The 17,605-nt window shown below is 36.2% G+C and overlaps 1 protein-coding gene across 2 annotated transcripts in view; it reads right to left on the bottom strand.

The window, feature by feature from the left end:
* The window catches only part of Tis11 (Tis11 zinc finger protein), a 43,766-nt gene extending 29,606 nt beyond the window's left edge, over window positions 1–14,160 (bottom strand). For both annotated transcript variants that reach the window (XR_013038517.1, XM_076532830.1), the window contains exon 1: window positions 13,519–14,160. Coding sequence is in view for 1 of the 2 variants with exons in the window: in XM_076532830.1 (XP_076388945.1) it covers window positions 13,519–13,575 (57 nt within the window). In the remaining variant the exon portion in view is untranslated. The remainder of the gene's footprint in view (window positions 1–13,518) is intronic.
* Window positions 14,161–17,605: the final 3,445 nt, after the last annotated feature.

Genomic DNA, 17,605 nt, shown 5'->3' with positions numbered 1-17,605 from the left:
TAAGAATGCAAAATTCTATGCGTGGCGATATAACGCGTGGGAAGTCCACGCTTGGAAATTCTACGAGTGGCGATATAACGCGTGGGAAGTCCGCATGGAAATTCTACGCGTGGCGATATAACGCGTGGGAAGTCCACGCGTGGCAATATAACGCGTGGGAAGTCTACGCATGGAAATTCTACACGTGGCGATATAACGCGTGGGAAGTCCACTCGTGGAAATTCTACGCGTGGCGATATAACGCGTGGGAAGTCTACGCTTGGAAATTTTACGGGTGGCGATATAACGCGTGGGAAATCCACGCGTGGAAATTCTACGCGTGGCGATATAACGCGAGGGAAGTCTACGCGTGGCGATATAACGCGTGGGAACTCTACGCTTGGAAATTCTACGGGTGGCGATATAACGCGTGGGAAATCCACGCGTGGAAATTCTACGCGTGGCGATATAACGCGAGGGAAGTCTACGCGTGGCAATATAACGCGTGGGAAGTCTACGCGTGGCAATATAACGCGTGGGAAGTCTACGCATAGAAATTCTACGCGTGGCGATATAACGCGTGGAAATTCTACGCGTGGCGATATAACGCGTGGAAATACTACGCGTAGCGATATAACGCGAAGAAATCCTACGCACGGCGATATAACGCGTACTAATTTGAGCTCCTATTTTCGTAGACCCACCCAGAAACGACATAATACCCGTGTCCCTTTAAATTGGAATAAAATACGTTACACAGATACTTTCCGGCCGAGCGAGCTCGTTAAATAGCATTTTAAGTAAAGCTTCCTTAATCTTCTCAACAAAACGTTACAGGCTTCTGGGCACAATTTATCTCTCCCTATAGACTGATTGTTACCCGAGTTACTTTATCATATTATGGTTATTCAGGTCGTTAAGCGTGTTTTTACTTTCGTAATAAATCACATTCAGTCCCCGTTGTGCAGTTAGGTAAAATGACATCGAAAGTAATTGCCAGTATGTGTGCATTTTCATTACCGTTCGTGTGCACCGTAATGTTTCATTAGTTATTTCTCGCGGTGTGTCTTTCTTGGTAAAAAAGGAAAATACGCTTCTTCGAATGCTAAGGAAGACAGATCACGTACCGGATGTAGCTTCATCTTCCTTCTTTCTCTTTCGCTCTTGCATTACCATTTATAAATTATTTGAACTTTGGCAAACACGGGAAGCACGAAGTATGAAATCATCAGTACTGACCCGTACTATTGTTGCTCATATAAATACATGTAAATGACATATTATTTTTGATTAATTTAAGATTATACTGGCGATCATCGTTAGGTGTTTTAGTAATTCCGTAATTTAATGCTCTGCCATAGTAGAAGTGTTCGTTAGGTCGAGGCAAAACGTTGCTTTCTCCTCGTTGACGTAGATCTGCAATTATGGCATTTATGATACAATAGAGAGATACGCGCGTTATATGCCCATTATGGAATTCATTAAGCGCCGGGTAAATTCGACGAAAATGGGTTGCGAGGATATGCAACCTTGTTAACGAGCAATCGATAAGACATTCAACACGCAAACCCGTTGTTTGCTTCCATTTGGATAAGCAATTCCTTTTTCTTTCGTTCATCATTCGCTTAATTATATAAGCTCTTTCGAACATCACTGATGTAGCAGATACACGTATTACAGTTTAATTCGTGATATGTAATGTGTCAAATTTTGTCGAAAGTACAAGTACCATGATTAACATCATGTTGATTAATAATATTTGATGATAAGGATAAATGTACTCATTAACGATTGTACGGAATAAAATAAATATTATATCACCACATAAATTATAATTAGTTATTCATTATATTAATATTTACATTATTGAAAAATATTTCAATTCTCCCAAAGTTGCAGAACAAATTTTATGCATGCGTAGGATTTCGACGCGTAGAATTTCCACGCATTATATTGCCACGCGTAGGATTTCGATGCGTAGAATTTCGACGCGTGGACTTACCACGCGTTATATCGCCACGCATAGAATTTCCACGCGTGGACTTCCCACGCGTTATATCGCCACGCGTAGAGTTTCCACGCGTTATATCACCACGCGTAGAATTTCCACGCGTGGACTTCCCACGCGTTATATCGCCACGCGTAGAATTTCCACGTGTGGATTTCCCACGCGTTATATTGCCACGCGTGGACTTCCCACGTGTTATATCACCACGCGTCGAATTTCCACGCGTGAACTTCCCACGCGTTATATCGCTACGCGTAGAATTCCCACGCGTTATATCGCCACGCGTGGACTTCCCGCGCGTTATATCGCCACGCGTAGAGTTTCCACGCGTGGAATTCCCACGCGTTATATCATTACACACTGAGTTACTAGGCAATTAACTCAAGTCACTGGATTACTACGTGTCAAATCGCCACGCATATTATTAGCATGCATTTTATCGTCACACACCAGATCCAGCGTTCAACGATTAATGATCACGATATAAAAAAAGGATGCGATTATTGCAAGTTCCATAAATCTACTACTAAATTGCCTCGCATATGATCTCACGTTATCTCCATATTTAGAAAAACAATCATTCTAATTAGTGATCAATTATAGCAATTTTCAAGTTCATAATACACATTAATCCTATTCATCAGGATTTTTCTTTCAATGACCTATTTCACCCGATCATTACGTCCAACTAACTTTCACACGTATTTTCGTTCCTTTTATTTTATTTTTTTTTATGTATTTCTTTACTCTTGAAATCACGGTCACTCCAGCGTGCCAGTTTTCCTTTCGTCGTTAACGATTATAATTAATCGTTGCTTGCGAAGAAGAGAAAAAGAGAAGAATAAGTCGTTAACGATGAATTCATTATTCCGGTCAGGCAGCGGAACACAACACAATATCTCATTCGAAATAACTATCCGATGCACGCGGAATACTTATGCACTCGCGCCTAATCACTATTCTTGCCTTTCTTAAGAAGGCTTGTGTTTTAGTAATGCAACGCCTGCACGCTCGACCGACACGCCTTTCTTCGAGACTCTCGATTCGATTGCACCTAAGTATACGAAAGAAACGTCTATCGATACTCGCCCGATATTCTATTACTAGCGAGTGTACTCTTGTAATGTCTAACTCGAATTATGTTTTGCGATGTATAAGTTAACTCTTTTTTTTGAGTATTCAGGGAATGTTAATTGGATATGTGAATTAATAGGATGATTGATGAAAGTACTTTTCACTATTTTATTGGTGTAACGCTTTACTGTTGTATTACACTTTTTGACTCTAGTTCACTAGTTTATTATTTCACTTTTTAATTATATTATTACTTCACTCTTTAAGTGGGCTGTTATTTCACTAATAAATTCACTATTCGCATCAGAATCTTTTACTATTTTATTACTGATTTTATGTTATTATATTACTGTACTAATCTAACATAACCTAACCTAACAATTACTGCTATTATATTACTGTACTAACCTAACCTAACCATACTATTGTACTGCACTAATAAGTGGTACAGTAATATAATAACACAGTGTATATACAATGATACAAAACTTCATTAACTTTATTATTACACTGTTTCACTATACTTGTAATTATTACAACTTCACTATACTATTCTACTATTCCACAATCTACCAGATACTCATTACAACTTGTTCACCATCATCAACTTAACCGAACACACAAATAATTTCCAACGGTCTACATTACCCGTATAACGTAATTAGACTTCGCATCATAAAACCATTATTACATTTACACTGCTTTCTAAAACGATAAAACATCTCGATTTCGATCCCAAATTGATTCGCGACACTTCTTACGGTGTTAATTAATAGTGTTCTTTCGAAAAGGCGTCTAAAGATCAACGAACAGCCGTGAAACGAAAAAAAAATGAGTATACTTGGCCTAAATCTTCCGGTGGACCGACGGCGTGGAAAATTGAGCATTTTTAATTGGAAAGGTGGATCATCAGGTACATGAAGCGTGAAAGTGAAACCGAGGAGCGTCAAAAGTAAGGAGGAGTGAAAGAGAGACAGAGAACCAGAAGGAAAAACATTTCAACGCACTCTCGCTTTTCCACGTGTGAAATAAATTCACGTTTAATTCTATGTTATCTTCAATTATTTTCATAGTTCTGTTCCAGCGGAGTTGGAACATGTTGCAAGGAGTTCTAGGGAGATTACAGTGTTTCGCGCTGTTGTGCAGGGAATTACAAATGAATAATATATCGTTCAATTTATACATAAATAAGCATAAACCAGTCAATTTTTAAATAAGCGTAAACGAGTCAATTTTTAAATAAGTATAAACCAGTCAATATTTAAATAAATATAAACCAGTCAATATTTAAATAAATATAAATGAGTCAATATTTAAATAAGTATAAACCAGTCAGTATTTAAATAAATATAAATGTATCACTTGAATAAAAATACCTTAACATAAAATTTGTACATTAACAAATTAATGAATTTGACCTAACCCATCCTTGAAAGTTTAAAATTTCTTAAACTTGATTTCAAGAATTAAAAATATAGAAATCCAATAAAAATATAGAAATTTGATACTAAAAGAAAAATTGAAAAAATAGGAAAAGGACATAGATTGTCCAGTTGAATACAGGACCACAAAGGATTAGGTCAGCTTGGGAACAGACGAATTGCAAACTCTATCGCATAAAGAGCAAGGTGTACGGTGCACCCTCCTTCTCCGCCTTCCATCTTTTGTGTATCCAGTTTCTTTTCAGAAATATGGGAACATTTTTCGAACGACTCGTCCAAGACTTTTTACGTGGAACAACCCCAATAGGGGTGGCGAGCCAATCTTCTGATAAAAGAATAAAAAGAGGATTCCATCTGCTTCGAAAACATGCAAAACCAGCTTCCTAACGGATTTTTCGTACGTGTGCTTCCAAAACTTTAAATAAATTTTACATAAAAAAAAATATCTATGTTTGATTTATTAATTTTTGAAAATGACTGCAGAATATGACACCAAAAATCACTGGAATGTGATTCGAAAGCTTTTTACGTGCGAGCATGTTAAATGAAACCATAATTTATCCTTTTTTTCGTTTTCAGAAATATGGGAACACCTCGAAAAGAATAGCAGGTCTGAAGACCTGGAAGTGTAATTGGTGAATCCTTTCTGATAAACGAGCAAAAAAATATATGTGCACCTGGTAAATAGATGGCTAAGAAGCCAATCAGTGTAAGTCAGTTACGCGTATAAAAGGTAGCAGCGTGAAATTTCAAGTGGTCGTACTCGTGTGAACGAATTGCTGGCAACGTTTCAACGCTGCCTATGGTTCCTGACTAGTAAAGCAGCTAGCAGGCTAGTGTATAAAAACAGAGGACGAAATTATATCTATGTTTTAATAAACGAAATTGGAGGTTAAGAATTTGGGGAGATGAGAATTTGGGAGAATGAGAATTTGGGGGAATGAGAATTTGGGGGGATGAGAATTTGGGAGAATGAGAATTTGGGGAAATGAGAATTTGGGGAAATAGGAATTTAGGACATGAGAATTTGGGAGAATGAAAATTTAGGGGAATGAGAATTTGGGAGAATGAGAATTTGGGGAAATGAGAATTTGGGGAGATGAGAATTTGGGGAGAATGAGAATTTGGGGGAATGAGAATTTGGGGGAATGAGAATTTGGGGAGATGAGAATTTGGGAGAATGAGAATTTGGGGAAATGAGAATTTGGGGAGATGAGAATTTGGGGAGATGAGAATTTGGGAGAATGAGAATTTGGGGGAATGAGAATTTGGTAAATTAAAAATTTAGAAACTAGTCAACTTGCCCATACCCCAATTTAAAACTTACCAAATACAAAAATTAAAAAATCTCTAGCACTAGCACATCTAAATATTTAACACAAGAGTTACCAGCCACCAAACCAAGAAGTAAGTATATAGATGTGGTTTTAAGATAAAAGTGAAGGTAGAAATTAATGGAGTTAAGATGGCCTTACTGCCCTAAGGAACATCTTAAAATAAAGCTGGTTAATATACAGAAAAGGAAGTAAGGTGCAAGAACCTAATAGTTGAGGGGAGCTCGTCGAAGCAGATACCTGCAAAGAGGTGCAAGACCATTTCGCCATGCCTGGATGCTTTGATATCACCCTGAGGTAATCCCCGGAAAATTCTATTTTAAAAACTTCTTCAACCATAGAAATTCTATGTATTAAGTTGTTGCATTCAAACTGTCTGATTTCATCACAAGTCAAAGGTAATTTCATGCCATTATATTGAAATACACTTTTATAACAGCGCTTATGATGTGTCAATTGGAAACAAAATCTACTATTAATAACTAGGTAATGTAGTCACTTGGGAGTTTATATACCTCTAATGTATTATTGATTTGTACATTAATGTTTTGAAAATTTATACACTTATAACATATTCTGGATTTGTACATTTGTAACATATTGTAGATTTATACATTTGCAATGTGTTATATATTTGTACATTTATAATGTATTCTAAATTTGTACATTTGTAATGTATAGTAAATTTGTACATTTACAATGTTTTAAAAATTTATACATTTAATATTCATAATATATTATAAATTTATAATGTGAAGCAAAAGCTTGTGTAAGTTTGTGAATTAAAAGATTGTTCATACATTAAGCACATAAACCTAAAAATGTAAAAACTTGAAGATTTATAAATGTAAAAATTTCTCAATCCCTAAAATTACACGTTGTCGATGCAAAGTAAACTCGTGGAGCCAGTTCCCCATATAAGTGTAGCATGCTACCGTCCACCACGAATTACACAAAGAACGAAGTTTGCACGCAATTTCGCATGAAAATGAAAGCAAAGTGCAGAGAACAAAGCTGAAGCCTGTTCCGGTCTACACAGGACCAGTTTCTTTTCAGAAATATGGGAAATTCGGAACGACGTAAAATAGGCATCGCACACAAGCAACGCCACAATGACCACATTACAGCACTGACTTGGTACTCGAGTCTACATAGAAACCGGGCACAAAGAATGGTTTCTCTCTTTCCTTCTTTCATCTTCTACCCGTGTATCTCTCCCTTTCGTTTCTCCTTTCTCGTTCACTCGCACGTTTCAATTTCTATTTACCATTATACACACACACACACTTGCATTCCCACTCTTCGTCCAATTTCTATTTTTCCATTTTTAACCATCCATATCCAGCACTGCCTTCTTGCCTCGCTAGATTCACTCGATCGTTTATTTTCGTCTTTCCTTCTAAACGCCTCTCTCTGTTCAACTCATTCTTCCACTTCCCTGGCCTGGCGTATCCGTCTCTTTTTCTCTCGATCCCGTATATAATAGTCTATCTTTCTCTCTCTTTCCATCGTAAATCCGAAGCAACAGGTTCCGACACGCTGCTTGCGGCTTGCATTTACCGAGCCGCTTTTTGTTGCTGCTGCCGTCGGTGTGTGTTCGACACGTTGCTCGCTCAGGGCGAGGTTTCCACTTTCAGAAAAATCCAGACCGAACGATCCTACAGGAAGGGAGAGAACCGATGCTTCCTTCGACGTGTCCTGATCACTAGCCTTCTATAACAACCTGTCTTCCTTGCTGTCCTCTCGCGTTAAATAATTTACGTCGCCGCGACGAGCGCTGTCGTCGCTCACGCACCGTATTTACCTTCTGGACGTCTTTACATTTTATATTTTATGCATTCTATTTACCTACTCGCTGCACACTGTATTATCAGGCTCGAATAAATTTCTTTGCAAGGAAATAAGAAAATTAGAATTGCATTTTCTGCTATTTTATCAATATTATGTGAGAATTGGTTGACTAACATTGTAAATTCTTGTGAAGTAACTTGAGGTTGGTAGTAAAATAAATTTTGTACTTTTAAAGAATATGGAATATTATTATTAGAAGTGTTGTATTATATAAAATAACTGAAAATAAACAAATCATTTGCAAGATAAATTTTAAACACTCAAAATTTATACAGGCAGTTTTGAAATTATATTTCTGAGGCTTGGAACAATGACAGGCCACGCGAGAGGTCGAAATTTACAACCACGAGAAAAAAGTGACCAGAGATAATTTTCTTGGAAGTAGATAAAGTAAAATGGTCGGGACGAAAAGAACGTAATGTATACGTCGTACCCACGTTTACAACAAATAGAAGCTATTCGAGACGAAAGGAAATATTATCTAAATACCAAAGTCCAAATTTCGAGTGGTGGCCATCGAGCACGAAAGTTCGAAAGGCTCTCTCGATCGAACGAGTTTCGAAATCGCCGAAGAGAAATTGCCGAGGAAAGTTACGAGCTGGTGTAGCTGAAAAGGAAAGAAAGGAGAAAAAAAAGTCACAATAAAACTCGAACGTCGCACACCATTTGCTCGAGCAGGCCTGTAAACAATGACGTTGACTTCGGTGCCGCGCTTCTTTTTCGTTGCCACCGGAATAAATTCGTGTGACTCCTCTCGGAGACACGTTGCCATTTTTAAATTCGACTTCGCTGTTTGCCGCCTCTTTCTGCGTATTCGAGTCAATATGGCGTCTGATCTTGTGTTTCTACTTACACTGGTTTGTGCTTCTAATCGCGCTTGAAATAACGGTACCGATTTTGATCAGTGCCGCCATTTTTCGGCAACGTACCGCGAAATTTAAATTGTAAATAACGATGTGCTTTAATTAAAAGATAGTAGATACATAAATAACAAGTTTAAATAATAATACATAATATTTATGTACAATTGAATGTATTTTTATAAATATTCTTATAGTATAAAAAGATATCACTAAATAAATAAATAAATCTAATTGATAAAAATTTTTTATGTAGCTTTTTGAATCAAAGCATTCGAACAGTTTAAATTTCGCGTGAAAAATGGTGCTATTGACCTAACCTTGTAGACTATTTCGGGTCTCTACTCTCAGCCAATCGCGATCAAAGTCAATTACGTAAAGACTTGTCTATCGAATAAATGAATGGACGTTTGATTCACTGAGAATAAAATTTATGGAACTATTTTTACTCGCAAACACACGTGTGTGTGCACGCCCACGAGTTTCCCGCTCTTTTTATTTGATGAATTGCTCACGTTTTCGGTTCGCTTTATTCTGGTATAGTGAATTATCAATATTAAAGTTAAATTCGCTTATTCATGTGTAGTAACATTTCGTCTTTTATACCAAGAAAGATTCGGTAAACTGAAATATTTTAAGTAACTTTTCTTTAGAAATTATACATCTGGAGTTTCGATTTTGATTCTTAGAATATTAGCTGTAATATTTGCGTTACATGCAATCTGTAAGATAATTTTAACTTTTGTAGCTTTGGTGATACGATTTGTAAAATCAGAAATTTCTGAATTATCAGATTGCCGGATTTATAAATTTCCAATTTTCAAATTAATAATTTTCAATGTTTAATTTTAAGTTTAAAAATTGTTGAACTGCAAATTTATAATTTAAAATCTAACATAAGAGATTAGAATGCAGTATAATCAATTCTGTTCCATTAAATAAAATTCAAATGCCATTCTTATCGCACTACAAGAAGTAATTTATTATGCAAGAAATGTTTCATAACCAGACGTTATTGCACTCAAAATCGTATTTTACAAATAAAAAGAAGATGAATAATTATACACTGTAAAGATAACTACGGTTCTGCTCCGAACATTCTGATTGGAAGTCACGCCATACATGTATTTACGTATGTTTATGGAATAATTATTATTCGAAAGGGAAACGCAATACACTTATAACTACACGAATTCTTATCGTCGAAACAGCATAAAATTAATGCATTCGAAGGAAGTCGGTAAATGAAATTATTTTCCTGTTTTCCAGGAACGTGTAACAAAGGCATTTGTATTCAAATCAGAAAATATCGCGAAATATGATACAATTTCACTCCAATGTTACTTCACAGATATCGCTGATGTACAACGCAATCCGTGTCTCAACCATAAACGTATTCATAAACCTAATCTAAAAATGGTACTTAATTTGTACTTTTATGTACCATAAATTTCGTCCAAAAATTTTCTGTTGAAATATATAAATAAATTAAATAAATGTTAACTTAATGTATTAACAGTGTAAGTACTAATTTTATTTGCAAAAATAAATAATAAAAAAAATTCTTTTATATTAGTACACCCTTGTAACTACAATAGCATGTAAAATTAAATATAAACTTGTGTCTTGTGACTATTTTCTGTCTTGATAAAATTTTCAGTTCAAAATAAACTACATAAAAAGATAACCTTCATATACAAATGTATACCTAAGTATACACATAAATAAAAATAAAGTATATACAGAAAGCCTTGAAATATTTAATTATTAATCTGTACAGCATAAAAATTATATAATAGAATCGTAAAGTTTGTATAAAAAGAACGTTTAATCAATTCAGACGCAAATTTTGATGAGCATGGTAATCGGAGATTCCAGAGGGCGAACATCTGAACGACGCAGTACGGAAAAACACGAAACGTCAGAGCGCGAATTCGGTTGCGTTTTGAACAGGTCATCGCAAGTTCGTGCGAGTCGTCATGAACAGCCATGTTGTCCACAGAAATAACTGACAATCGATCAACCATACGCGAAATCGGATTGTATATATCACGCTTCGAAGACCGAATACAAATGCAAACATTTACAAAGTTTATCGAACGAGAAACGTTTACGGCGACAACAATGAGGACGACCTCTGAACGCGTGCAAAAAATAAAGTTCGAATTTGTTTTCATATGAATTCGACGCTCAGCCGTGAACTTTCACTCCTATCTGCTTTCAAATATGTGTAGTGTATATACGCAGTCGGTCAAAAGTTTCGGATCACTTCTTTTTATCGGAAATTCATTTCCTCGTCTATTTTTAGATTTACTGGTGTCACTCATTGCACCATTGGAGAAGACAAGCACTTTCACAATTCGAGTGATAACAAAAAAATAAGTTTCATATTAACAATCTCTTAAAATATATTAATTTATAATCATATAATAATGAATAAAAATGAATAAATTTCATTTATTATATAACATAAATAACAATCAATAAATTTCTTGCTTAATAACCTATCATTTCTTAATTAAATTTTGTCCAAATTAAAAACAGACTTGTCAATAAAATGTAATACATGTAAAATTGTTTAAAAATGTTTGAATTTTAATTATGAATATAAATGATGATTAATGAGTACAAATGATGATTAATCGGTACAAATGATTAATCGATATGAATAATGATTTCAAACATCAGAACAGTGTATCAAAGAGAGAAAAAGAAAACAAAGCAACTTTGTATAGAATACATTTTTCACCGACTTACACTTTTGAGTCTAACCTCTCCAATTTTGCGAAAAACCTTTTGCCCCACTTTCGACCGGTCTCGAAATAAATTCGAAATCGTTACACAGAGCAGATGCAGAAACTCAAGCGATTTAAAGGAGAAATTTCATAAGGAGTAAATAAACCTCGAAGAAAGCCAAGTACCACGCGATCAAAAATACCACTCGAGCCTTGAATCATTATCTCCATAACTGTTGCGCGCCAAAATAGTCACGTTTACCGCGTCTGTTAATTCCTTTCCAATTTCAAGACACTTTGAGTACAATTTATTTGGGAAATTCAAGAATAAGGTACGCTGTTTTTGTTACGCCATTGTTATATTTTAACTGTACCAGTTTACCAATGATGGTGTAATGGAACTGTTGGTACCGCAAGTGACACGTATAAAAATTTTACTGTGGTCATTTATTTACAAATATTTCAGTCAGTGAAGCTTTGAATCCTCAAGTTATTAAATCAGCAGGCTTATAAATTTTGAAATTTCCAAATTTAGGAATTACCAAATTTTCAAATTTCTAAATTCCTCAATTCCTAAATTCTTAGATTCCTAAATTTCTAAATTTCCAAATATCTAAACCTCAAAATCCCTAAACTGCCAAATCCTCAATCCCCAATTTCCTAAGTGACCATCTCCCTAATCCCCAAATCCTCTAATTTCAAACCCTTAAAATTCTTAAATTCCTAAATTCTCACATTTCAAATTCCTAAATTTCCAAATATCCAAACCTCCAAATCCCTAAACTGCCAAATCCTCAATCCCCAATTTCCTAAGTGACCATCTTCCTAATCCCACCTCCCTCCAATTTTAAAACTTTAAAATTTCAAACTTCTAAGTCTCCACCTTCTAACTTTCTAAACTCCAAAATTTAAAAATCTCCAAATTTCCAACCGAGGTTTCCACCTTGCCAAACTTCCAAATCTCCAAACCCTAAATTCCCAAATTTTTAGTTCCCATTAATTTTCTCAACTAGTATAATATATTATTAGAAAATTTTTGGCACGTGTAGACAAAAAGGTACGCCATGGCTCCACAGCGTGTTCAACCCGTTCCATTCCATATTTGTCCGGCGGTGCAATAGAGCGTGGCGATCTGAACAGAATAGGTACGGGTACCAACACCGTCACACGAATGTTTGCGCCACGGTACCACCGGGTACCAGCGAGAAAATTCACCGCGAACACGGCCAATACGGAATTTCTCGGTATTCGCGATGCCACGTGCTGAACACAGCCATCTTTAACACCTAGCCTCTAACGTTTATCGACGAGATTCTAGATTCTTCGAAATGATGGAAAACATGCTCTGATAACGTAATCTGTTAATAGAAAACGATCCCCTACAGATAACGCTCATATTCGTAACCAGGTACGTGTCACGCATCACCTGATTCACAACAAAGTCCAAAACACTTGAACTGTTAAGGGTTCTTTAATTTATGTCTCCAAAACATGACCGATCACTCTCTGTCTAGTAATAAAGAAATTCTTTGTCTAATAAATAATCTCTTTGTCTGATAAAACGAGAAATTATTCTTTGTTTCTGACATACGATATGTAAAAGATTGATTTACAATTTTGTAAACGATATAACGTGTTCAGTTAATATAAGGGCGTTCAAATTAATGGCGACTAAATATCTGTATTCACGGAATATCTCATGGAACACAATTACACTATTTTTAGGAATATTTATAACAGTGTAAGACTATGTATATTTAAATTTTTCAATTTTCTAAGAAATTTCTAAGTGAAAAAATAGTGGATACATTATTAATCGTTCAAGAGATTCATATGAACTTATTTTGGTAGCGGTACTTCAAAACTTTTTCAAAGTAAACTATTTTGAAATAAAATCGTTGAAGTTTAAGTTTGTTTTGAGAAGTGTAGAATAGTAAACAAGATCGCCTTTTGACACTGGTAACACAGTTTTATCCTATGAAACAGTTCTTTAGTTTACAATTTTCAAAATGGTTCCCAAGCACGTTTGTTACCGTACCCTATTTAAACGTATAGGTTGATAATCATGATTTTATAAAGTTATTATAAATTTGTATTGATATATTATAAATGGTAAATAAGGTAATTGAAACAATCCCAAAAGGAATTGACGTACCATGATTTTGTATAAAGGTTAGACATGATGGAAAACGGAGAAGAAAAAAAACAAGGAACAAATGAAAAAAAAGAACTTACCTTGAAGAGATGCTCGCTACACTCGAACATAGGGGTGCTCATGACGGCGGTCGACATGTTCCCTCAGTTTCGCACAAAACACACTGGAGCTAAATAGTAAACGTAGCGATCCGCCTTCCTCTCGTTCGAGACCAAGGCTGTGCGCGTACCGCACGGAAGACGTTGGAGGAATAAAAGAATAAAAAACCGCGATATATCAACTTCGAGAACACAGAAACTGCCACTCCGACGATATATACGCTCTCGTGGATTTACATTGGAAGCACACCCGTAATTGATTCTTCGAACGTACGAGATGAACAGAAACGCGAGCCAGATTCTCGAAATCAAGCGAGTAATTCAAATGAACAACGTAGTGTCTCTGGCCGTTCAACGAGCACGTTGCTCTCGACGTTCTTTGCTGTTCAAGCTGTGTCACGTGCGATCACCGTGCGAAACGGAAGACGATCTCGTACGATGTGTATATTTTGCGTGTACCGGTGATAAAGAGTACGTGGCGAGAGAAACTTGGCACTTTATTTTTCGAATCGAAGAATCTTCGTCGCGACTCCCGTGGAGAGGGAAACTTGAAAGCTCCCGTCGGCTGTTTCCTTTCCGTCTCAAGGAGATATAGCTCGCTGGGGCTCCGAATGCGAACTGAAGATGCGTGCGTCCGCATGACGGTTCGTGAGACTCGAAAGGCGGCACCGCCGGTTCGACCAATCAGACGTCGCGACGCTGCCGGCCATCCCCACCACTCCTTCGCCACTGTTCTACGACATTTGGCAACGTCGCGCACTCCTCGGGCCAATCATACAAAACATATTTCGCTTGCTCTCTCGATACCAGCAACCCCTTGGTCCATGGATTTTCGAATCATTTTCTCCCTTTTCTCCCCGAGCTCTCCCATTGGTGGAAATTTAGGGGTGCCTAATAGCATGGCTGGCTCCCCTTCGATCAACTAAATTGCGCAGTCTTTTTTGGAGTAATTTTTTTGGACGATGTTTTTAACGCGTCAAATAACCTACAGGCGCATGTAAGTACATTTACATTGAAATTAAAAGTGGAGTTGGAACGAAAAGATAAATTGCCGTATACATTGCGTCTTTATCTTGATGAAAATCAACGTAGGTTGCAAGAAGACCACTTTAGCAAACTTTGTAACTTATAATAAGAAACTTGTTGCACGGTCATTTTGACCGGTTCGGTAGGTTTACTGTTATTAATTAGATCGGTCTTGAGATTTAGATGTCTAAGAGTTGTTCAATTTTCAAAATGACAAATTTATAAATTTAAGAACTTTTAAAATGAAGATTTAGAAATGTAGAAATGTTGCAAGAGAGTTGTTTATGTTTTCAATTATGTGAAATATATTTAGCTTTCTCTTTCGGTACCAGTCGCTTGGTCCATGGATTTTCGTTCTCTCTCTATTCTCCACGAAGTCTCTGATTGGCGGGAATTTAGGGGTGCGTAGTAGCATGGCTGACTCCCCACAATGGACTAAATTGCGCAGTCTTTTCTGGAGTAATTTTTATGGATGATATTTTTGATGCGTCAAACGTCCAACGTAATTAGGTCTAAGAATTTAGGGATCTAGGAACCTAGGAATCTAGGTATATATCTAGGTATATATGTATTATAATAAATTAATAAATTTGGCAATATAAAATTGATAATTCAGTAACTTAAAAATGTACGAACTGAAAAATTGAAAATGTAAAAATATTCCAATAAAACTTGTTTACTTCATCAGAAAACTGAAGAAGTAACACTCGATGAAGTCAGAAAACAAATTTTCTGTTCACGTGTAGAATTGTTTGTTCCTACAGATGGATTTATCGCATGAATGTAAAGCTTGTTATTTAAGACGCATTTGTAAAAGCGTAGTATTATATTCTTATCAGTATACATATATTTATACTTGCCACTTATCTCGTATTGAAGAGTACGAAAGATATCGGCATTTTATTATATGCGTATTCGAGAATTGACGAAAACGAATCAGTTTATGGGAGCTGTGAACCGATAAAACTAATATCATTGCGCAGTATACACTTGAATCGTAATCGATACAATCAAAATTGAAAACTTAGCGCAAACAATGGTTAACATAAATTAAATTTTCAACAGAGATTTTATCGTGGTGATACACTTCTAAAAATATCGTATGAAATCGGTGTGTAATCAAATTTTATGCGAATTGGTTGTTTACTGTGAATGTACGATATTTTTTGGTCGTTTGCGTCATTTTGAGTATGGGGATGTCAAGGTTTAGGGATTTGGGAATTTGGGGGTTTGGAGGTTTAGGGATTTGGGAATTTAGGGATTTGGGAATTTAGGGATTTGGGAATTTAGGGGTTTGGAAATTTAGGGATTTGGAAATTTAGGGATTTGGGAATTTAGAGATTTGGGAATTTAGGGGTTTGGAGGTTTAGGGATTTGGGAATTTAAGGGTTTGGAGGTTTAGAGACTTGGGAATTTAGGGATTTGGGAATTTAGGGATTTGGGAATTTAGGGATTTGGGAATTTAGGGATTTGGGAATTTAGGGATTTGGGAATTTAGGGATTTGGGAATTTAGGGATTTGGGAATTTAGGGATTTGGGAATTTAGGGATTTGGGAATTTAGGGATTTGGGAATTTAGAGATTTGGGAATTTAGGGGTTTGGACGTTTAGGGATTTAGGGATTTAGGGATTTAGGGATTTGAGAATTTAGGAATTTAGAGATCTAGGGGTTTTGGGATATACGGATGTTTTGGGATTTAGGGGTTTTGGAATTTAGAAGTTTTGGAATTAGGGGTTTACCGATTTTGGAATCTAAGAATTTAGGGATTTAGGGACTTAGAGGTTTTGGGATTTGGTAACCTAGGAATTCATTGATTTAGAGGCCTAGGAATACAAGGATTTTTGTATCTATGAATCCAGGAATTTAAGGAGTTAGAATATTCAGGGATCAAAAACCTGGTGACCTAAGTACCTAGGGATTTTTGTATTTAGAGATCTTACTGCTTGACATTCGCATAATATAACAATCATGCTATACCATGTAACCTTGCAACATATATCAAATTTATTTATTGTTACTTTCACACCAATATTGCTTTAAATAGTAAACTTTGAAGAGAGTTGTCAAAGTAATACAATGATAGGTTAAATAAGTAGGTTACACAGACTACAATAAATAAATCAGATAGTAAACCCGTTTAGTTACATAATTTAACCATAGAATACAAAAGCAGTTATATTCGATGATGAAATGATTTAAGGACGTGTTAACTATTTCAGTTGCGGTATTCAGCGCATTGTGATCCGATAGCTCGAACGTAGCCGCGCGATAGAATACCGAGAAGAGTCGTATGAATGAAATTGAGCTTTTATTCATGCACGATGTAAGTCGCAGATTGTAAATAACCATCGTCCACGCATTGTTAGCCTTTGATTATGCGTCGATCTCGGTGTATCGTAACAATGCGAACCGATTCATGGTAATGGAAAAAGAATTCTTTTTTTATGGAATTTCAAGCACTCTCCTTTTCATACTGTCGATGTAGAAATTTTATGGAGCTCAGGAAAAAGACGCTGATAAAAGCGAAACTGCAATTCATCGTCACCGGCGTTACGTGTAACGTTTCAACAGAATCTTTGGTAAACAATCTTGGCTCAATTGCAATGCGATATATCAGTTACCGAGAAACGTGCAATTATAGATCATGAGAATTATGATTGTTGATGGAGGGACAGTTGTGTGACTGCTGGGTGACGTGGCAAATTTATTGAATTAAGTTGTAAAGTCGGTGGTGAGGACTTTGATATGGTTGCAAACTTTATTGCTTTTGGGAATTTTTAATTTTTAGAATTTTGGGAAATTGGGGATTTGGGAGGGTAGGTATTTGGGAATTTGGGAATTGGGGGATGAGAGATTCGGAAATTTAGGAATTGGGGGATGAGAGATTCGGAAATTTGGGAATTGGGGAAGGAGAGATTCGGAAATTTGGGAATTGGGGGATGAGAGATTCGGAAATTTAGGGATTCGGGAATTTAGGAATTGGGGGATGAAAGATTCGGAAATTTAGGGATTCGGGAATTTAGGAATTGGGGGATCTGGGAAT

The sequence above is a fragment of the Megachile rotundata genome, chromosome 6 (assembly GCF_050947335.1).
Source record: "Megachile rotundata isolate GNS110a chromosome 6, iyMegRotu1, whole genome shotgun sequence".
Taxonomy (NCBI): Eukaryota; Metazoa; Arthropoda; class Insecta; order Hymenoptera; family Megachilidae; genus Megachile; species Megachile rotundata.
The sequence above is the reverse complement of the archived record's forward strand: the minus strand, read 5'-3'. Positions and strand labels throughout refer to the sequence as shown.